Genomic DNA, 22,871 nt, shown 5'->3' on the forward strand with positions numbered 1-22,871 from the left:
GTGCAGAACCAGAGCACAGCTAGGAGCTGGGCAGACACCCCAAACCTGGCATGTAAGTAGGAAAAGAGGGGAATCTTGGGGGTTAAAGTGAGCCCCAAACTTCACAGCTTAAAACCATGGATGTCTCAGGTTGACCTCCCTTGGGGATCTCAGTTCTGAGGGAGCATAAAGACCAGAGGTGAAGGTTTGGAAATGTTTGGTTGGTTTTCTTGTTTGGAAATTTCGATTTACTAATAAAAACGCTGTAACATTACCTGCAAAAAAACAAACTACGCTCATGATTGGCAACACTTAAAAACTTAATAGTCCCTTAAAATATCAGAGTCTATCCTTTACTGTTGGAGATACAACGTTTTCTCAAGAAATGCTTTAGAAAGTCATGAGGGCATGATCACAGGTTCCTCTCAAAGAAAGCAAAAACTACTTCTGATAACAGAAAAGAGGTGTTTTGTTGTTGTGTAAATATAAATGCCCTTTCTTGATGAAATATAAAATATGGTCTCATTTACAATGAGTTATATGTTCATAACTTGATTTTCTCTTGTTTTAAGGGAATAAACCATTCGACTTCACTTCTTTTCTTATTATCTTGCACAGTATTGCTATGAAATGGCAGCCCCTGGGCTTTAGGTGGACACCTGCTAATGTTGGGTTATCCATGTGTATTGATACCCATAATAATTTAATAATTTCATTTTGTACTCTCTTTCATCTAAGATTTCAAAGGACTTTGTAAATGTTTCAATTAAATTTTGTAGCAATCGTCTTCAAGAGATAAGTAGGAAAAAGTCTAAGCCTTCTTAGATGTAAGCTCCTTGAGGGAACTATTTTCACCATGTGAATATAACAAGCTCTCTAGGCATGGTATAATTTTTGACACCGCATAAATATCTACCATCTATTTTAAAGGTAAAATGCACAAATATTCTTTCTATTCCATCTTTACTTTTCTGTGTCCTCAAATTAATAAAAACTTCCATTCTCACAATTATTTTATATTATTTAGTTCTATATCACTAAGAAAATAGAAATCTAATAAACTAATGAAATCTACAAGCCTAATAATATACTGCTATTACCAAGGATATTCATATTTTGAAAGAGATGTCATGCCTTAATTTGCTTAGAATAAATGATCTAATTATGTAAAGTGTTTAGGATAGACTCCACCTGTCATATATTTAAGTGCTCAATTAATTATAAATATTATGACAGTAAGAGTAATATGGATCTGATTAATAAAGTATATTTCTAATTTCTGAATATTGAGTAACCAGGCAGATTCACTGGGGATGTATTTCGTGGCCAGGAATGTGTTCTGGCAGCTATATAAACCATTCCACATAATCTAGAAAAGATGGGAAGATGATTGGCCTTACTTTAAGGGAAGACAAGTCTATAGGCAGTAGCAGACAGTCTGTTGCTGTCCCTGTCCTTACTATAAACTAAACAAGCAACTCACAGGGAAACCAGGACAAAGGAGAATTCAGGCAAAATAGATGATGTGCTCATGTGCTTAAAATCATTTTGAGTTAAAAAAATTGATTGAAATTACTAGACTAGGTAGAAGCTATAATCATATAATATTTTAATAGTATTAAGGTACCTTATTTGACCATTTACCTCAATTTTATTATCTATAAAAATAATAGCACCAACTTCATCCTATTATTGTAAAAATTAAATGAGTTAACTGATTTGGTGGGGTGGTGAGATGTTTTCCCAAATCCAAAGTTGGGACATAATGGCTTGTCAAAGGATTTTTTTTTTCTGCTTATCTATCTATCTATCTATCTATCTATCTATCTATCTCATGAGGAATACTGGGTATTTGAAATGGTTGTATGCATGCTATGTTCACTGTTATGCATTTCCAGTAAAATACTCATTTTCCAATGGATATGTTACACCATCTTAATTAAATGAAAACACATAAGAACTGTAACAAAGACTTAAAACACTAGTACAAGAAAATGAGGAGGATCAAGAGGTTGGGAAATATGGTATCTGCTTTTGTTTATTTTTGTGTTTTTTAGTTGTTTTTCAAGCCATGAGCGATCTTTGGTGACTATTACCCAGTTATCTTGGTTTACACATTACCAATACCTTCCCAAGCTTTGATCTTGCTGATGAGGGAACAGAAGGCTGCCTGGAGACAAAGAATAAGCTGACACCCTGCAACCTCCCCCCAGCCCCCACTCCTGGGTGGGAGAAGTGTGACATTCTTCCAGGAAACCCCCAACCATCTTAATGCTAATGCCTTGCTAGAGGGAAAAACAACCTTGACTTAACAATGGCAAGGCCTCCGATATCCTGTGAATCTTCTTTAACATATGAATACCTTTTGAAACCTCCCTTTTTCCTTACCTCCCTCAACCCCGTAGTATATAATCAGCCACCCCTCACAATTCCGGGCAGCAGCTCTTTCTGACCAAGGGTCATGTCCCAGTGCTTTAATAAACCACCATTTTGCATCAAAGACATCTCTAGAATTCTTTCTTGGTCGTTGGCTCCGGACTGCACCCCAACGAACCTCACCTATATTCCAAACTACATCATTGCTGACTGCTTTTGAGTCATCTCACCAATAACATAGGCCACCAACATATGAGTTAGCCAGAGAAAATGGAAGAAGCTAGAATGAATCCTTTTGTTCTTTGCTAATGAGTATTGTTCAAGATTGGAATGGACAAGGGTAAAATTTTGCAGAAAGTCAAATTTAAGGATTATTTTTACTTATCCAAGCTACTGTTTTATTCTATTTTAATAATTAACCAAAAGCTTATTGGACATAGCTTAGTGGTTTAAATAAGTCTAAATACTATACCTAAAACTTTACAGTTTAAAAACGTTCATGTCATGATTTTGACAAATCTCACTTTGGGGTGAAGTGCAGCACTTACACTCTGTACTAGTTTTCTAACCTATAAAATGAGGAAAATCATTATCAACTTCATTTCTTGAGACTATTTATATTAAAGAGTTTGTGAAAGGCACTGATGATGGATCATCCCACAAGAACAAATGACTTTTCATTACAATGTTGCAATTTTGTTACAAATGCAATATAATTATTGTGCTAACTTTAAATTAGTTCATATGTATATTTCTCCCAAGCACTGTAAGAGCCTTGCGCTGTGATGTAAATTCTTAATAGTTTACTTATTTATCGCTTCTAGTTTAAGAATTATGGTGGGATTCTTAGTTTTTCATCAGATTTTCCTCAATACAAAGCCCCCAATTCTATGTCAGGCTGATTATCCGAGAATAATTCCGACAGACTCAGAAGCATGGTTTCTGACTTACTGACAGTTAATAAAATCAAAGCCTAGCAGCAAGTGTTCCACATATAAATGTATTATCCCTCTCTATACACCTATAAAGAAGCCAAAAACCTCTGTAATATGCAACAAGAGACTGCCGGTAAGGCGATAGACAACAGGAAGTCCACATGACATCAACATACTTAATATAACTAAAATGAAAAGCTTTCTTACCTAGCATGCAAACACATTTGACATTCTGATCAGGGTTTTCAAACAAGATTTCGCCACACCTCTGAAAGAGAAAGAAAGCCATAATTATTTTAAGATTTTGTATCAGTGTTCCCGAGGCAATGTATCTTTGCAACTGGACATCACCATAACTTCATTCTACTTTTCATGTTTTGCTTGGTTAATTAAGTCAAGGGATTTGTGTCACGAGTAGAGATTTTCCTGGTAGTCAAATATTTGGAGGTAAGTTGGGATAGATTGTTCCTTCATGCCTCATGACTCTGCCTAGGGCGGATTTTGTGTGCTCCTCTGAGGAGTCGTGGCCAGAGATGCATTTGTATCTAATGTTTTCTATTTCAGTGGAAGATATGCAATCTTTATATCTAATAATCTGAGGTTAATCACTCTCAAAATTGGTCCTTATTCAGACTGAAATTGTTCTAAACTACCCACTCTGCAATCAAACACAGACGCTGTATGCATAAAACTAAGTGGCCTATACTGAAAGATCTGAACCTGAAAGAAACAAACAAGGAAATGATGAAAAAGTGGCCCCCAGTAATGCTCTTCCTGAACTCACAGGCTCACAAAAATAGCAACTTTCTTATCTATATCTTAATTTTAACTTGCTTGTTAAAAGTTTTGTGCAAGGTAAACTCTGGGGATAACAATCAGCTATTAAGAATGGACTACATTTTTGTATATGACTGACACATGGTTAGTACCTGAATATATAAATAAATCCTCCAAAATAGTTAAGAAAATAGCAAATAATCCAATAGAAAAATGGATAAAGGAACAAGCAATGCATGGAAGGGGGAATCTGAACAGTCAATAAACACAGAGAATAAATTCAACCACATTAATAACCAACAACCAGCAAATTAGGGATAAAAATGAGGTCTATTTTGAATTCATCTGTGTGGCAAAACTTAGGAGTCTGGTAAGAACAATTGTTATCAAGAATGTAGGGAAAGGGTAGTCTCACATACTGGGGGTTGGAATATAAAATGAAAGAACCACTTTGAAGAAAAATTCGCAAAATCTAGTAAAGTTGAAACGTGTATATCCTATGACATAGCAAATCATCTTCTAGACTGATGACTGGAGAAATTTACTTAAACAACTTTAATGTCCAGCTACAAAACATATAAATATATTATTCATACATTGAAATACTACACAGTAGTTAAAATGAATGAATTAGGGTTATGCATACTTTAAAAACATAAATTATATATGCATAACATATACATGTAAATTATAATAACCAAATTATATAATGATAATGTGACATATATGTGAAATATATGACATTCAAATCATGCAAATACATGTAATTTTCAAATCCTATAAAACATAAAAACTGTCTTCATTTTATACGAAGTTGAAGATATCTAAAAATAGTACATATTGTTTGTAGATACATTAATTTACAGAAAAAGCATAAAAGCAGACAATGAATAATGAACATCAAATTCAGGGTCGGGGGATGATACACAGAGGATACACGTCGTCACTCATGATTAGAAAGACTGTGGTATGAAGAAGGGCAGGTTGAGAGGGAAAAGGACAACTCGATCACATACGTTAAGACTAGTCCATTTTCTGGGGTGACCTACATCATGCACAGAGAGAAATGGACATTTGGCTCAGGGCCCGGAAGAGGAAGCAAGCCGCTCTGGTGATCAAGAGAATGGAGTGCAGAGCAGAGAGGTTGGATATGCCTGAAGGTTGCAAGAGGGCAGTGGATAATAGACGGAGAGTCTGTATCATGAGCTTTTTTTCCTGGTTACTCTGCTGACCTAAATATCATGTGATATTTATCATGCTATTTAATCTCTTCATGCTTCGTTTCTTTGGAAGTAACATGGGGATGTTGATATATGCCACAAAGTCAGATCAGAGAGCAAATGTGAGGATTAACAACCCGTGGAGTCTGATCCAAATGTCTGTTCCTGTTTTGTTTGTGTTTTGGCAAAGTTTAAACGCATTCAAATTGCTAGGATCCGTTTCCGCGTTACCTGCTTTTTAAAGTGGTATTTTTATGACCTGAAAGAGTTAATAATTATTTTTAAAGGAAAGATCAGAGGTTTCTAAAATGTTCTCAATTTCTTGGCAAAAACCAAAGTACTAAGGAGCTCTATCAATCCATATTCTGGGTCCTAAAAGAAACAAATCTGGAACATTCCTTTATTCTTTGTTAATGGCAAAGCCCACACGTGTGCTGGGATAGAAGAGCTTCTGTTCTTTCATAACAGGTACTGGAAGCAGATGGTAGGTGGAGGTTGCATGACCTCCCATGGCTACCTGAACTCAAGGGCAACATTATATATGCCCCTAAAGAAGCAGATGGGTGTGGGTGCAGGTGTGGGTGGTGCCATGGGGGTCTTGCTGTCTTTCCTAGTCATAAATCCAGAACAAGTTTCTGTAACTTCTGCAACATGCATTCCTTAACAGTCATTGCCTGCCTGGGCTCACTGACCACACAAGCTAGTGACTGAACAGCTACAGCAGGTATGGTGGCTCTTCTGATGACCAGGAGATGGTCCTCTTCTTTATCGTCATCTTCCTGGCCATCTGGGAAGTGGTTGAGGCACCTCTAGCTAGTTCTTTAACTGCTCTGCTTTGTAAAGTTACCTAATGATGGTAACAGATTTTAAAGCAATGCCCAGAAGGGAATCTGATTGTTCTCAGGACTTGAAAGAAACCAGATTCTTTCCAGTGCTTTTTCTCATTGATGCCAGTGTTTACAGGGCTTTAGCTGCCAGGCTCATGCTTGCTGTGCAACCTAGGGCGATGACCCAGTTTAAGAGATTAATTGGGCTAAGCCATGGGGTCCAAGTCTCAGAAAACCCAGGATCTTCTGGAAGTGGGGGGAGATCTCATGCCCTGTTTGGTTCTCAGGTGCTCCAGCTGTCTCCTCATGGCTCTACCTGGTCATGCATTCTGGGACTTCCCATCTAAGCTCCCTGCTGCTGCATGATCCCGACTTTGACCTGATTCTGATTGACAGGCTTCTGCCTACTTCTCAAGATCCCATTTCTCCACAGGCTCTTCACCTTTGCTTTGTTTTTGTGCCTGACGAATATCAACTCTCCTTGTTCGTGTCCATCTCTCCCAGCCAACACTACCCCAAATAATAGGGCGTAGTTATCGAAATCTCCATCCAAGGGGCTGGAGCCCTGCTAGCAACAGAAATCCTCCTGGTACATGTTTTTCTTCTATAGCACAGAGGATATGCTGTATGTGAACTCCTGTGTGGAATGCCTCTTGCCCTCAAGGACATGAAGAACCAAACCACTTTCAGTGTTAGTGCTCCTAAAGTTCCTCCTCATTGTAATCCTGATGCCTTGGGGAGCCTGGGTGGCTGAGTCGCTTAAGCTTCTGCCTTTGGCTCAGGTCATGATCTCAAGGTCCTGGGATTGAGCCCCACGTCTGGCTCCCTGCTCAGTGGGGAGTCTGCTTCTCCCTCTCCCTCTCCTTCTGTGTGCTCTTTCTCTCTCTCTCTCTCGAATAAATAAATAAAATCCTAAAAAAAAAAAAAAAAATACTGATGCCTTATACTTACCAGGCCCTTAAAAAAGGTTTGTGGACTAGCTAACATTGATTTAGCCCACACTCTGGGCTGAGGGGGCATTGCTCTAGGCGCTATACGTCTACCATCTATCCTTCCCTTATACTCCGTTAAGAGAGTAGAACATTGAGGCCTGAGAGAGTACAGACACTCCCCTCTGGAGAGTGAGAAAATGAAAGCTGACAGCTTACCTGATGCTCAACTAGTATACACAGATTGTTAAATACTGGCTATTGTTGGTCTTCTCACTGTTTTGGTCTAGCCAACTATGTCCATTTACATCCCCTCCTCTCACTCATTAGCCACTGGCTGTTTGCCTGAGTTTCAATCTATCACAGCACAGGCTTTGTACTAGAGTGATCTAAGTTCAAATCCTGTTGCTGCCTTCACTTACCGACTATACTATCGTGGATGATTTATTTAGTTTTGTCAAACTTGCTTTCTCATTTGTAAAACAAGGCAATCTTGTCTACATCTTACTATCATTATGATTAGTTTTAATTCATTGTGAACAAGAATGTACTAATTTAAATTACTGTAAATGAGATTGTAATACAAAAATACAAATTAATAAATCTAACTTATTCATTAAATTATATTTTAATTCTCATATTATTATGAGGGTAAAAATGAATACTTCTAATTTAAAAGACAGACTATTTCATAATTTGGTTGCTAATACCTATATATTAAAAATTTTTTATATTAAATCTGAAGTTTGCCTTTTAGTTGGGAAGAAAAAGATGGATAATACATGTAATATATAAATATATAAAATACTACATCTATCTTAGTATTTTTCACCAAATATACTTAATTTCCATTAGTTAAATCATATGTTTTGGTAAAACGTGCAAAAAAATGTATTTCTCTTGAGTGAACTATATATTTTTTCATTACTTTCATAATAAAATTAGTTATGAAAAAATAGATATTAGGTGTAATTTTTACAAATCACACTATTCAGCAAACCTCTTTTTCTTAAGGGAAATTAATATCTGATATAAAATATTTAAATATTAATAATAGAAACCATTATACTCAAAAGAAATAAAAACACTTGAAAAAAAGAAAAAACATTAAAGATAGTGAAAAGTTCATACATTATTCAACTGGCAGCCCTTCTAGCATTCTTAAATCAGTTAATATTTTTCCTGCTTCAAATAAGACTTCATACTCTTTTTATTCTTCTGAAATATTTCCTATCACTTGAATATATTAGTCTCTCAGCAGGCCTCCAGCAATTAATCTTTATAGGGCAGGTGTCTTAATATCTTTGGATGGGAGGAAACATTAACAAACAAAACCCAAAACAGAAATCCTCATTGCTTGGGGTGGTTTGCCCCATTGCCAGAGGAGGTAATAACTGTTTTCTGCAAGTAGGTAATGCTAAATGCTATCAGCAAATAATTAATAGGCTGTGTTTCTTTATTTTCTTCCCATCATTATGGCTATTTTTTTTAGGTAGAAAGGCACTTAATGCATGATATTAGGTGCTTATAAACTCATTGGAGGAGAAGGCGATAGGCTGGGCATCTAGAAAGGAGTCTCAAAAATGCAGAATTGGCTCATCAAGGGAACTGGTGGTGGGCCACAACTGTGAAAGTGGAGAAGCAGGAGGCATCACTGGAATTGTTAATTTCAAGAGCACACCAGCATGGCAATGATCCAAAGATTAGAAAGCTGTTGGCATGATTGCCTTTTGATACCCATGGAGCTAGTGACTGAATGCTGGAAGCTACTGTAGAAATGCAAAAAAACCCAACATGCCCATGACCTTGCTTGATAGATCATTAAACAAAACAAAACAAAACAAAAAGAGCCTGGCATATGACTAGGCCTATCTTGAAAAAAAGAAAAATCAAAACTGAGTTTCCTGAGCTGACGAAGTGCTAACCGTGGTTGCTTTTTGATGGAAAATGAAGCACATCTAATCTGTGTCAGGAACAACAGAGCCAACCTGAAGTAGGCAAGGCCTCAGCACAGGCTGCCTTCACCCCACCTTCACCCCATCTCTGAGTACTCTGATTCTGCAAGTTTGCCATCCAAGAATTTCTCTAGTGAGGCTTTCAGCAATCAAGGCAAATGCCTGTATGCTGACGTGTCTGTTTTATTTGTTCACCTCTGAACCTCTAAGTGTCTAGCATGATGACTAGTACATGATGGGCACTCCTGATGTTAATTGAATGAATGAATGAATATTTCTTTACTGTAATTCTGCGGGACATACTTGAAATTTGAGATTTTTCTGGAGTAAGATGAAAAGAATTTTCTTCTGCACTCTCATGTATACACACCAGTAAGTGTTGTCATTAGATGCAGCCACACGATGGGGAGCTGTGTGGGGTGATGAAGGGGGAAACCCGACATTGAGAAGACATTTCATAATATCTGGGTCGCTTCCCATCTCACATTTTCCCCCAGCAATAAACAGAATGTTACTAATCAAAACCAGACCCCAGAAGATAGGCCTGGAGAGAAAATGATTTAGGTCTGTAGATCATGAAAAGATAGCTTCTGTTAAGAAACGGAACTCCCAAAGTCTAACAAGGGCATGGAAGCTTGGAACTCCATTGTCTATCAAATGAGTGAATGAATGAATAAATGAACAAACGAGCATTCAAAAAGACATCACTATTGAGTGCCTACTCTGTGTAGGTACTGTACCATGAATGTGAATACAAAATCAAATGAGTCTTAGGAATGCCAAATGTCCTCAGGAAGTTTATACCTCAGTCTGAAGTCGGAACATAGGAGACCATGGGCACCCTCAGTGGCGGGCCCCCTAGTGCTGCCTGGTGCTAACATAGAACCCTTCCAAAAAAGAGATAGCCACAGGTCTGATAGGAAGGAGTTGGCTGGCAAAGGAGAGGATAGAGGCAGCTGCCCATGCAAAGTCCTGACACCCTGTTGGGGCCCTTCCAGTAGCTGCCCATGAGGAGAGTGAAGCTGTGGTGGGTCAGGATAGAGGGCTTAATCAAATTGGTAGTCATAGGTGAGACAGGAGGTAAGTAGGGGCCAACAGGGATTATAAAAATTCTGGGCTTGGTTAGGGAGGCTGGGTTGGCTTTTGAAGAGCCAGGATGCTTACTTAATAAATTCTTTTAGCATTGTAACAGATAATTACAATATGGTGGTGAGATATCTCTCACCAATAGTATTGACTGCAATCTTTTGTTCCTTTCTGTTTCCAAGAGGGTACCAAGCCTGCAGTGTTCCTTCTTCTTTTTTCTTGAATTATTACACAGAATGACTACAGCCAAAAGAACAGTCCCTAACCACTAGTTGAAACCTCATGTGAGGCCGACTGTTCCTACTGCTGAAGCCATTAGCACCTAGTGTTGAGCTCATCACAATTTCCCCCATTCCCAGAAGGTGTGTTTCCAAGGTCTCCTACTTTACAGTGGCTCAAGTCCCGTCTACCGTGTGGGTGGCATAGCCAGGTCTTAATCTCTAAACACTGTGGCAGCCCTTGGCTCTCTGGTGCCAGAGGATGGCAGATTTGGAACTGGGGCTGATCTCAGCTCAAGCTCATGTTTTCCTTTCTAAGTTTTTCCAGTGAAAGAGCAGATTTCCATCCCATTGCAGGCTGTTAAAACGTCGGACTAATAAGTTTTCAACAATCTGTCAGTGCAGATCTCCAGCAACAACCTGGCACTGTCTTTGAATTGGGGCCTCATCGTCCAATCCAACTTCAGCCAGTCAAAATACGAGACACACCAGCAAAAGGAAAAAAAGATAATCACCTCGAGCTGAGCAGAAACTCTTAACAAATCCATTGTTGCCAATAGTCAACAGCAAATCTGTGGGCTACATAGCCTGAGGTGACCCTTCAGGCAAGGCCATCCCTCATAAGCCTCTAATTAGCTATGGTTGGGAGTGACTTGAAAGATGTTAATGCTATTGCTATTGGAAAATGAGCCCACCAAACTTTTAACAGCTTTGTTTTCTCCTTCAGTCAAAGAACAAAATGTTAGCTCAATGGCGTATGCTTTCTATTAGAGAAGTGCCAGCAGCAGCAATCTCCAGAGAGTCTCTCAGCATTTTATTACACACCCCTATTTTTAAATGTTTAAAAACTACTTATTATGAACCAAAACTTGGAAAACTGGTTTCAGCCCAAGAGTAATTTTTTGTTGTTGTTGTTATTAAGCAAACACCCAGAACGCAGAACTGTGTTTTCTGTCATTTCAGCCATGGACAGTAGAGGGCGCTAGAAAGGTAGTATGTCTAACGTCTGTTTGGACCCCCTTAAGGACATCCTGGGGTCAGATGATGCACGGGTTCAGAGCTGCGTGTGTTATGCTGTGCTCTCCCCTATGTGCAGACTTTCCTCATGCACTTTTATTCTTGACTTCCATTGCACATATTGAAATGCACATTGAATATCACATTTTTCATTGTGCAAAACAATGGCTATAGCTTCTGGTCAAGCACAAATTTAGTAGAATCTGTACCTGTGAAGGTTGATGGCATGTGGAATGTAACGAGGGTATCTCTCTAATGCACCCAGTTATAGCAACTAAGTGGACATCTGGGTCCAAGGCAATTTGGGAATAATTTTGGTAGGAGCTCTGAGAATTCCCCTATATCAGACACAAAAACCTATGCCACAAACCCTGATAAAGACAGCAAAAATTATGTCAGAATTTTGCAACACAATTTCATCTTTTATTTTTCTTCTCAGAGTCCTGGGTGTTGATAAGTAGCTATTTTTCAGAAAGGCACTTCTGTGAAAGCATAAATATTTAACTATTACATAACAAGTTTTTAAAGATGAAGTCCATAGATACTCTGTGTCAGAGAAAGCAGCAAGCAGTACAGAAAGAGAACAGATTGGTGTTCATAGTGGAAAGAAATTAGAGCATCTGGATTAAAATCCCAAATTTATCCCTCCCTAGCTGTGTGATCTTGGACATATTACTACTTATCTTTCTGAACCTCTTTGTAGAGGTGAAGGAGTAACAATGCTTACCCTTTTACTGAAATAATTAATGTAATATGTGTGAAAGGAAGGAGGTGGAAGGTGGAGAGGGCCATTTTGTGGAAGGAAGGAGGTGGAAGATGGAGAGGGCCATTTGGTGGGGCTGCATACAAGATACAAAACATAGTTCTACTGTGTAAGTCATGGGATTTTGTGAGGAGAAAAATTTTGCTCCTTCCATGATGGAGAGCACTCGTCTGTCAGAGGGTAACCCGCAAAGCTGAGTCATCTTGGGAACAAACGTTGGCAGGCAGGATTGAGGTGGTAAGCTCAGGCTGGGCAGAGTAGCAGCCTTTGAGAAAGCATTAGATGACAGAGAGGAAACAGTCTCACGTGAGGTGCAGATCTGAGAGAAGACAAGAAAAGGAAGAGGGACTGCATGGCTCTGTGGCTTGGGCAGGGCAGCTCCAGTACCAGGAACATGCACTGCTAATTTGGGAGGGATCTGAGAGACCACTGTGCCCAGCCAGCCACTTGCTATATGTAGCAATCAAACAAGGCCAATGGAGTTAGGTGACTTTTCATTTCAAGGTCTTATGATGATCAGAGTATGAGCTCTTGAGTTCAGATCAAGACCCCAACATTTACCAGATGCATGACCCTGGGTAAGTTACTCAGTACTTCTTTGCCTCAATTTCCTCATATGTCAAACAATGATATCACTACTGCTTACATCATGGGTTCATCATGAGGACCACATGAGCATTAATATATGTAAAGCACCTAGAATAGTGCCTGGTGAAAGTAAGTACCCAATAAATTATTACTTTCAAAGAATATATAATTATTTGTAAGCAGAGAAGCCATGAAAACCATGGCTTTTCCAACTGCCATCCAGTGTTACTCCATGTTACGTCCTTTGTTTGGACATTGAGCCACTGCCCTGGGTAGCCTCAAAGTACCTGAAGCATGCATAAAAGGAAAGACACTTGCACTAACCTGTTAGATGGGAGTGGCTAACAAATATCTGTTTAATGAATGAATGGGAAATCAGAAGGCAAAGAGCAGACTGAAAACTGGACTAATCCTTCCTAGACAATTATTTCTAGTTGCTGTAAGAGAAGGACTTCAAGGACTAAGTCTCATCTTTGTTGTTATTTCATTCAAAATATTCATTCAGCAAAACTTCACTGAGGGCTTTCCAATGCAGCAGAAGTAATTATCTGTATTTAGGTGTTTATGCTGAATTTATTTATTAAATTCAGTGGAACCTATGTCTATTTTGATTACATTATTCTCAGATAATTCTTGTGTGTTTAAAGTCCCAATTAAAGATGATCAAGCAGACTTTTTGTATAGTAGACACATTGACTCTAGGAGGTTCCTATAGACCATTTGGTGCCCAGAGATTGACTGTGTCTGATGCATCCTTGTCCTTGGCATTGAAGAAAGGGAGGAACCCAAATGGATTTGAGATATAGGTTTCTTGTAGGTGATCAGATACATTGGCCACATCTCGATGGATGTGGAAAAGTTCCTGAATAATGTGTTCTAATTGGATAAGGAAGAGAGAAACTAACATTGAACAAGTCTTCAGTGGGAGTTGAAGACACAAGATAAGCTAGAAGGGTGTTTGTTCTGGGTAATAAACTGTGGGTACAAAAACCTAAAGGTGATTGAGTAAATGAAGGAAGGAATGGCTAGAAGGGGATGAGGCTCAGATAATTAGAACTGGCAAGTGAAAGACAGGAGGCCGGGGAAGTTGGCAGGGACCAGATCACACATGGCCCTGTGGGACTCCCTTTAGTAATTGGACATGAGCCTGGGTTCTGTAGGCCATGGATCTGAACAAAGTCACTGCAGGTCACAGGCCATCTGTTCAAGGCAGTAGAGAAGTCCCAAAAGTGTTTAGAAAGCTTTTGTAATGGGAATACCATACAGCAGCCACGTTTGCTGACTGATGTTGCTCCTCACCACACTTGGCAGTATCTTTAGGTGGGTAAAGAGTTCTGCTGTATGAGGCACCACCTTATACTTAAGTGTTTAATGACATTATCTTCATTATCCCTAATATTTAATAGCTTTGGCTATCAAGAAAGTTAAGGAATACCACGAGAACTGTTCACTTTTTCTGACTCTCCAGTATTACCACACACACAGGGTGTTCACAATCAGATTTCTTTAGAATTAGTGTAATCCATATGGCCTTTGCAAAGGGTAGACATGGAAATAAGAGTGAAGCTTGTCAAATTTCCAAGTCTAGCATGAATATATTATAAAGAGCAGGACCTTTCAAGTCATGCATAGGGCGAAGACTGAGAACACAGTGAAGGAGTAATTAGCAGTCAAGTCCACGGATCCCAAAAGATGGCGGAACTAGGGTCCTGGAACCAAAGTCCTTCCCAACACTTGAGATGGACTCTCCTCCTGGACACTACTGGGAAAGCATGCTGTACTCCAAGAAAATCATTCCTTTATTCCACCGTCACCTTCAGAGTGAAAATCGAACCAGAACAGGACTCCATGTTCCTGCCCTTCAGGCTGACATAACATGCAGTCTGTCCCTCTGCTGCCCCTGGAAGGCCAATACTGTGAGCACTTGGAACAACCACCTTTCTGTCTGACCTGTGTGTTGCCAATAATATGTACTCACAATTGCTGAACTCCAGCCATCTGGTTGAAGTGTCCAAGCTTTAGACACTGGCTTTCTTGATTTACACTGCAATTTCCAAGCTACTTTATATGACCCTATAGACAGCAAAAGCTTCATAGATAATATCGGCAATACCTCCAAATCATCCTGCAGACATCATGATTCAGAGATTATGGGACCTCATCCAGCCTGTAACTGAATGAATATTTACACAGGACAAAGGAGTACTTATAATGTACTCCTTGCAGCTCAGTGCAGTAATGCTCCTGTACATAAACCAACAATTAAATGTAATCTTATACACTTATAGTTTTAAAAGAAATTCAAACCAGTCTTTGGAATTAAATAACCCCAGTGCTAGAGAAAATGACTTCCAGAACATCAAGCCTAACATGCAAACACAGGGCCTCTGAGCCACAAAGGAATAAACACTTTTCCGCAGGGATAGGGCTTGTTGTATAACTACTTGTGAGGTCAAAGATCCAGATGTTCCCACAGACAATCAAAAAACTATTACTGGTCAAATTGTATTGACCATCTCCATATGGACAGCTCTGAGACATGAATTTGGCCTCGGGAAGGAGATTTCTGTAAGTTCTACTGGCAATCAATGGCAACTCCAAGCTAGAGCTGGAAAATCCAATATCTTGGAGAAATAACTGACAGGTCTTATAAGCTACGAGTGAAAATGAAAATAGTGTGTATTTTGCTAACAGTTTTATTCCGCTTTTGTATAACTTGCTAAACCCCACAGCATACTTTGATAAGAACAGTATTAAAAAGTCACCTCCTGTTGTATCTCTTTCATTTCATGAAGGTAGAGACTTTCTGCCTAGTTCACTGCTATTCCTCAACACCCACATCATTTGTCACATCCTAGGCTGTCAATAAATATTGCTTGAAGCAAAGAATGAATGAATGATTTGGGCCAAAAATACACCCAATCCATTCATTACTATATGGCAGTCAAGTCGAAAGTCTGTGAGATGGTGAAAATTCAAATTAAAAAAGAAGAAAAGTGAGTAAAAGTGTACATAAAATTTAAATAAGCTCATACGGCAAGTTTTGATGGCGTTACTCTATTAAGAAGTTGGCATCTGGGTGGTGCAGTGAACCTCCCATGAATGCTCTAAGTGAAGTGCAACCCAAAGGTAAAGGTTTCTCCAAGTATTATATTTTTGAAACGTAATTTTCCCCAAAAAGCAAGAGTCATAAACACATTGCTTTTCAACCAGCAACTCTTTCCACTGATGAATGTATTAAAATTAAACAATAAAACAAATACCATTTGTTTTTAAATCTTCTTGATCAGGGGCCACATCAGGAAATAGAAATAATATCTATATGCCATCTCATTAGTATATGTTGGGAGGGTTAAACCAGCCAAGTGTTTCAAGTGTTGACGAAGAAAAATTGTATAAAGGTCACTTGGGGATTACTTGGGGTAGTAGGTGCTGTGCTGTTGAGAGTATATAATTCTCATTCTAAACATTTTATTGCCTCCACACCCTCTTCAGCTTTCTTTTTTTTTTTTTTTTAAAGATTTTATTTATTTATTCGACAGAGATAGAGACAGCCAGCGAGAGAGGGAACACAAGCAGGGGGAGTGGGAGAGGAAGAAGCAGGCTCATAGCGGAGGAGCCTGACGTGGGGCTCGATCCCATAATGCCGGGATCACGCCCTGAGCCGAAGGCCGACGCTTAACCGCTGTGCCACCCAGGCGCCCCTCTCTTCAGCTTTCTTACAAGAAGACATGATCATTGATTTGAGATTTCATTATTAGTGTCAATGAATTTGAGGAATCCTGAAGATTAGGCTTCATCAGTAAAGCTGCCTGTGCAGCTGACGTTGTGATAGGACATGTATTCATCTACTAATAATGCTCGTTAATTAACTAATGCTCAGTGAACTAGCAGATTTTTGCTTATATTGAATCTTTTTAACCTAATGACATAAAAGTTTTTTCTCTGTGTGCTTTCAGCAAAGCAAGAAATAAATTGAACACAAAATAGCAAATAACTTTAGAAGTAAAATAATGCTTATAGAGTCATTGTATTGATTTACTAGCGTTAAATTTCAAAAGGTTGGGCTACTTAAGGATAGGGACGAGGTCTTAGCTTTGAATTCTAGTATCAAGCAGGATGTTTGGCATAAAGCAAGTGCCTAATAAATGCTTTCATGCATGGCCAAATGAAGAAAATATCACATACCAAGGGATCTGATCATCAGGTAAACAAATTCTACTAAACTCAAACTTGTCAATACAAGCCCTTCTGGTTATCACTGTGAGGATGAAATGTGCGACACACACACACACGCACACGCACACGCACACACACACACACACACACACACACACATGATGCCTGCTGTCTCCTAAGCTGTAGTTTGGTGGTTAAGATTCAAGCTCTTGCCTGTAGTCTCATTAACTGTGAGTTTGAGTTCCAGACCTACCCATTTCCTAGCACTTTGACCTTGGGAATTGGCTTATTCTTTCTCTCAGAGCCTCTGTTTCCTCACCTGAAAAACTGAGACAACACAGAGGTGTTAAGAGATTACGTGAGATAACTACATGTGGTTCTTAGTGCCGTGCCCAGTACAGAGAAGGAAGTGGACAGTCTATGCCTCTATAACTACTATGCCTTTACACTCTGGCCTTCATCAGAGTCAAGAAAACAGAAAAGGAAAGTCTTATTTTTCAATTGGGACATTGTACCACTTTGCCCTCCAATCAAAGTGAATCTTTGCTGTGCCCTTTGTTGGTCCCACAAGTTCTGCATTTTTAAAAATTTTAAAAAAGATTTTATTTATTTATTTGTCAGAGAGAGACAGAGCAAAGCAGGGGGAACGGCAGGCAGAGGGAGAAGCAGGCTCCCTGCTAGGCAAGGAGTCTGGTGCGGGACTCAATCCTAGGACTCTGGGATCATGACCTGAGCCGAAAGCAGACGCTTAACTGACTGAGCCACCCAAGCATCCCTAGTTCTGTATTTTTGAGGGAGCACAAAGAAGGGGTGGCAGAGAGCTTGGTCTTTGGAGTCCAGCAGCTCGTGGATAGCATTTACCAGCCTCCTGCCCTCAGGACCTGAGGATTAGATGTTTTCTGTAAAGTTCCTGGCTCCATGGTGTTATTATACGTACATACGCATCTGTGTAGCTATGTAGCCACTTCTCCATTCAGTATCTATCTTCTCTTCTCAACATGTTCAAATTGTCCATATTATTCAAGGCCCAGATAACGTGATCCTTATGAAGATTTCCTGATATTTTTTGAGCCTAAGTTAACCTTTTTCTTTCTTGAATTTCCTATAATTCTTATAGCTGCTTTCCATTTTCTTGTTCACATTTTCATTACTTTGTCTATTAGACCACGAGGTCTTTAAGGCCTGAATCAGCTCTGCTTTATATATGCCATATATTTCCCCTTCAGCCTCTGGAATAGGATACGTGTGTGTGCTCGTGCGTGCGCGTGTGTGTGAGAAAGAGAGAGAGAGAGGGTGTGGTCACGAAAAATATTTAACATGCATCTGTTTTAAAAATCTTGTTACAACCCTGCTTATTGTACAAAGATTGGTAGGTAGATGTAGATTTCTTTTTGTGCACATATGTGCGTGTTTCTTTGCAGATCACCACCCCCATACACACACCTACACACACATACATTGCAAAGGGCATTAAACCTATAGCTTTAAGTCTGGAATTAAAACCTCAGAATGTTCCAAAAAATAACATTTAGTACACAGTGCTAATAACCTCACTGTAGAATAAAGTTCTTCGTGTTGAAATCTCCTATTTACTTTGAAGTTATTAAGAGAGGAGACATTCTCTTGTGACACTTCCTGTAATATATTTTGTTGCTATGATTCCAGGAAAAAATTTTGATTGGTGTTACTCATTTATTACAAATGAAAATATTAAGCGTTTGGAATCAAGGAAGTAATATTCAGTTGCTTTCTTGGCTTGCCACCATTCATACCTTTCACATTCACTGTTGCCAACGTTCCTTTAGAGCTAGCCCTTTGTTAGTAAAACATTTCTTCATCTAAACCCCAAGAGTAATTCTTTTTTTTTTAAGTGAATAATCTTGATGTTGGATAGCATTCTCAAGTTCATATCTACAAGCAGGCCATCGGTACTTCATATACTATTGCCCGTATCAGATCATGGAAGATTATTCTTTTAAGAGAGCACTTAGATGAAATTCATGAATAAGGAAGTAAAATTATGGGATTTGTCTCAAAATAAAATTCTAAAACCAGGATCTAATTTTGAGTGTCTTTATGTTAACTACTCACTGGGTGTACGTGTTAGTTGCATAAAATAATTACTAAGTCTTTATTTTATTTTCAGATTTTAGGCTGGTCAGTGGCTTTTGCTGCCTAAAAAGGAAAAATAATATCTTTGCTGACCTTTAACGTGCAAAACCTTTAATGTAAGGCAAATTTTAAGGAAGATAAAATACCAGCCAACCTATTAACAACCAATGTTTCAAACATGTGGTTAGGTGAGTTGGCAAGAATGCTTCCACATAAGGAAACTATTTTGATGATCAGAATAGGAAAGCCAAAGAGCTCTGGCAAATGATACTTTTAAAAAATGAAATATAACACAAACTTTCAATTACACATGTAATTCCAAGTGGCCCCAGAAATCGTACGGAGGATGATAAAGTAAATGTAAATTAAAGCCTTGCTCATGCACATACCACTCACATATCTGGAAGGTGAATATACTGGAAATAATTTTTATGACATTTTTGATTTCTACCTTGTTTTCTCGCTCAGTTGCACAGGCCAGAATCCTCAGTGTCATCTTTGATTTCTTCCTTTCTCTTGCTACCTCCCACTCTTGCTTCCCTCAGCCTCAAAATAATTTAATGACTTTTCAAGTCCTTTGCTTGTACTCAAATCCATCTACCTTTCCCTATCCCACTGCCAGCACCCCAGTTCCAGCGCTCTCATCATGCACTTTGACTTCTGCACAGCTGCCTAATAAATCCTCCCTTCTTACTATTCTAATTGTCATAGAAGTTGGAATGGTCTACAGTCTGAGTCGGTCATTTCCCTGTTCAGAGGGCTTCCATGGCTACCCTTCCCCTCAAAATGACCCAGAATTCTTAGTCTGGCACAGAAGCCCTACATCTTCCAGTTCTTGCTCCCTACACAGCGCTCGGCTCACCGAGCTACCTTCCCAAAGCTTCACTATTCTGTGCACCTGTAGGCCCCTACACCTTCACCAAGGAGCTCTCTCAACTTCTTTCAGCTTATAGCTTTGACATCACCTGCCCCTCCCGGAGGCCTGCTTCAACTCTAATGTTCTGCCAAGTGCCTCTTCTGAACACCATGGTAGCACCCAGGATAGACCTCTATGGAAGCATTAATCACGCCGAGGTAGTTTCCTAGACTAAAAGGCAGGTAAGTCCCCTAATCTATCTTCAGCTACAGTGTCTCATACTTAATTGGCATTCAATAAATGTTTGTTGAATGAATGAAAGAAGGAAGGAAACAGGGGTGAAAGGACATGTGATTCTAATAGAACAAAAGAGAACCCCCTGCACCCCTGGGAGGCCTGGGTGGCTCAGTTGGTTAAGTGTCTGCCTTCGGCTCACGTCGTGATTCCAGGGTCCTGCGATCGAGTCCCCGCATGGGGCTCCTTGCTCAGGTGGAGTTTGCTTCTCCCTCTGCCTGCTCTGCCTGCCGCTTCCCCTGCTTGTGCTCTCTCTCTCTGAAAAATAAATAAATAAAATCTTAAAAAAAAAAGAGAGAACCCCCACCAAAGTCCCTATAATCATCCAGGAGTAAGTAAAAACAGTGCTGGGTGTCCCAAGTATGAGAACACCTGGATTGAAAACAACAATAAAACAAAAAATAAAAATCCTTGACACTCTTTTGATACTAGAATTTTAATCCTGCTGGAGAACAAAGACTTTCAGAGTGAAGTAAGGCAGATGCATTGCAGACTTATTGTTTGTTAATAGCACAAAAAGTATCATTGGAAAAGGGCAGAATCCAATGCAGGGGATTGGTTTTATTCTTGGACTGCTGCTTTTTGTGTAAATAGGGAGACATAATCATCATGATCTGTTGGCGTTCTGAAGTTTAGATGTATCAAAGAAAAAAGCCCCACAATCAAATTTCAAGATTAAATGCCTCCTTTCTCTGTACCAACATTATATTATAGTTCGGGGCCCATATTTTATGTAACTAAACATACGGCTGAAAAATTGTACTAGACATTAAAAATGTTTATGAAAAGAAAGATCTAATCATTTGTGAGTTTTTAATACTTATAACTGTTATGCTAATTTTATGGTTATATTACAGTTTTTTAACTAAACTCTATTTTCTTGCTTATTCCCAACCCAAAAGAGATAAGGAAATTTTATTTGTTTTGGAAAAATAAATTCAATTAAGAAAAAGATACACTTTCTGTTTGAGGCAAGTTCATTTAAAATGGCTGAAATTTAAAACTCAAATTCAATTTTAAGCAGTGAAGTGGCCAACGCATGTAAATAAATTCCACCTGCCCACCCAGATCCCGCTTAAAGACCACCTTCCCTCTGAATCATCCCCAATCCTGCCACACTGCTTTGCTCGCCATATGTGACATCCCCCTTCTCCAAATCTTTATGTCAATTTGCCTCTTTCTATGGTCAGCATTGCCTCCCTTATTTTTTATATTAAGATTCTTTACTCCTGTTTAAATTTTAAGCTCCTTAAAGGATGGAAATATTTCTCCTCTTCGGATCTTCATCATGACCTAGATAACACAATTACTTTATAAATTAAAGCTCTGACAAATAGAAATAACAAACATGCATTTGTTTTGTTATTGTGTATTTCACTTCATTACCAGTAACACTTGTACAATTCTAAGGCATCTAGAAGCATGAAAACGACAAACAGTAACATTTATCCTGTAAGAATCCCTTTTCATGCAGGCTTCTTTTTCTCTCACTTCCCAGTATGATTCCTAGATCCCACTGATGTAATAATCTCCATGTGTGACTTATTCATATCCACTTCTGTGCATTCATCCAAGATAAACTCGTACTTCATCAAATCTCAATGATGTAGGACCATTGCACATTTCACTTGTTCACCTACCTTCCTCCAAGAAGGTTCTTATAATTAATCCCTCTTAACTTGGATCAGTTTTCCAAATTGCCTAGCTCAATATATATTTTATTTTATAAACTTTTTGTATATAAAGAGAATCTGCATTTTTCTTTAAAAATGTGATACGTAAGATGCACTGATTCTCAAGTTCTAGTTGGCATAAAAGTTATCTGATGTGTCTGTTGAAATGGGTAGTCCTGGGTTCTACCATGACAGAAAAAAAATAGAAGGACCTAGGAATTTAAACATCTAAGAACCACTTTTGGTGATGCTGATGCGAGTATCTTTTAGTGTTACCTTGGAAAACAGAAGAGTTGGACTAGATGTTTCTCAATGCCTTCTGGTCCTAAATTTTTTTTCTTTTGTGATTTTCTTCCAAACACAGTGTAATAATGAGCAAAGAGTACATTTTCAACCAGCTCTAAATGCCAGGAATATAAAAACCCGGCATCTCAGGTCCACCTTGATGACCTTGGGCAGGTTCCTCACCACTGACCATCCTTCCACCTCAAACTTATTTGAATCTATTCCTATAGCTCTTGTGTACTTCCTTCTATGGCCTTGACCACAAGTAAAGTAAGTCAAGGATATAGAAGGGCAGTCAGGCTAGAAGGATACTATTCTCTAAGGACTAAGCCCTTTATTGACTACATATTCTGACTTTTTTCTTAAGATAGTTCTATTTAAGAAAAATAATGGAATTAGGAAAACAAATTTGAATACTACTCTGCAATGGCCAGATTTATAATCTGCAGAGTTCCTACATCTTTAACAAAAAGAGAGTTTCCCAGTAGTTCTGTAGGGCATTACTCATCTTGTCAGATTTTACACTTCAGAAAAATAGTCAAAATATACTATCAACTAAATTTTCTCCTCCCAAGATAAGTATAAACAAGCATAACTAACCTTATGGACCACAGGAATTACTGTACATTTATAAATATACTGAAAAGAGTTGTTTAAAAATATAATGTGACTCATAATAGCACTCTGTACTATAGATTGTAGCTTAGAGAAAGAGTCGAGAACTAAAACCTCATTCTACCTCAGCAAGATAGGAACTTTTCAAAAATATACTCTATTTAAAATTGATGGACACACACAAACC

At 38.8% G+C, this 22,871-nt stretch overlaps 1 protein-coding gene across 2 annotated transcripts in view; it reads right to left on the reverse strand.

Moving 5' to 3' along the window:
- PDE7B (phosphodiesterase 7B) overlaps positions 1-22,871 on the reverse strand; it is a 314,282-nt gene that overhangs the window by 206,947 nt on the left and 84,464 nt on the right. Inside the window, exon 1 of one of the 2 annotated variants that reach the window (XM_026504869.4) lies at positions 3,498-3,594. In XM_026504869.4, coding sequence (XP_026360654.2) covers positions 3,498-3,579 — 82 coding nt within the window. In that variant the 5' untranslated portion in view covers positions 3,580-3,594. Of the gene's footprint in view, positions 1-3,497; positions 3,595-22,871 lie in introns of those variants that run through there. The other variant, XM_026504867.4, reaches the window with a different exon arrangement.

Source organism: Ursus arctos, unplaced genomic scaffold (genome assembly GCF_023065955.2).
Source record: "Ursus arctos isolate Adak ecotype North America unplaced genomic scaffold, UrsArc2.0 scaffold_13, whole genome shotgun sequence".
In the NCBI taxonomy this organism is placed as follows: domain Eukaryota; kingdom Metazoa; phylum Chordata; class Mammalia; order Carnivora; family Ursidae; genus Ursus; species Ursus arctos.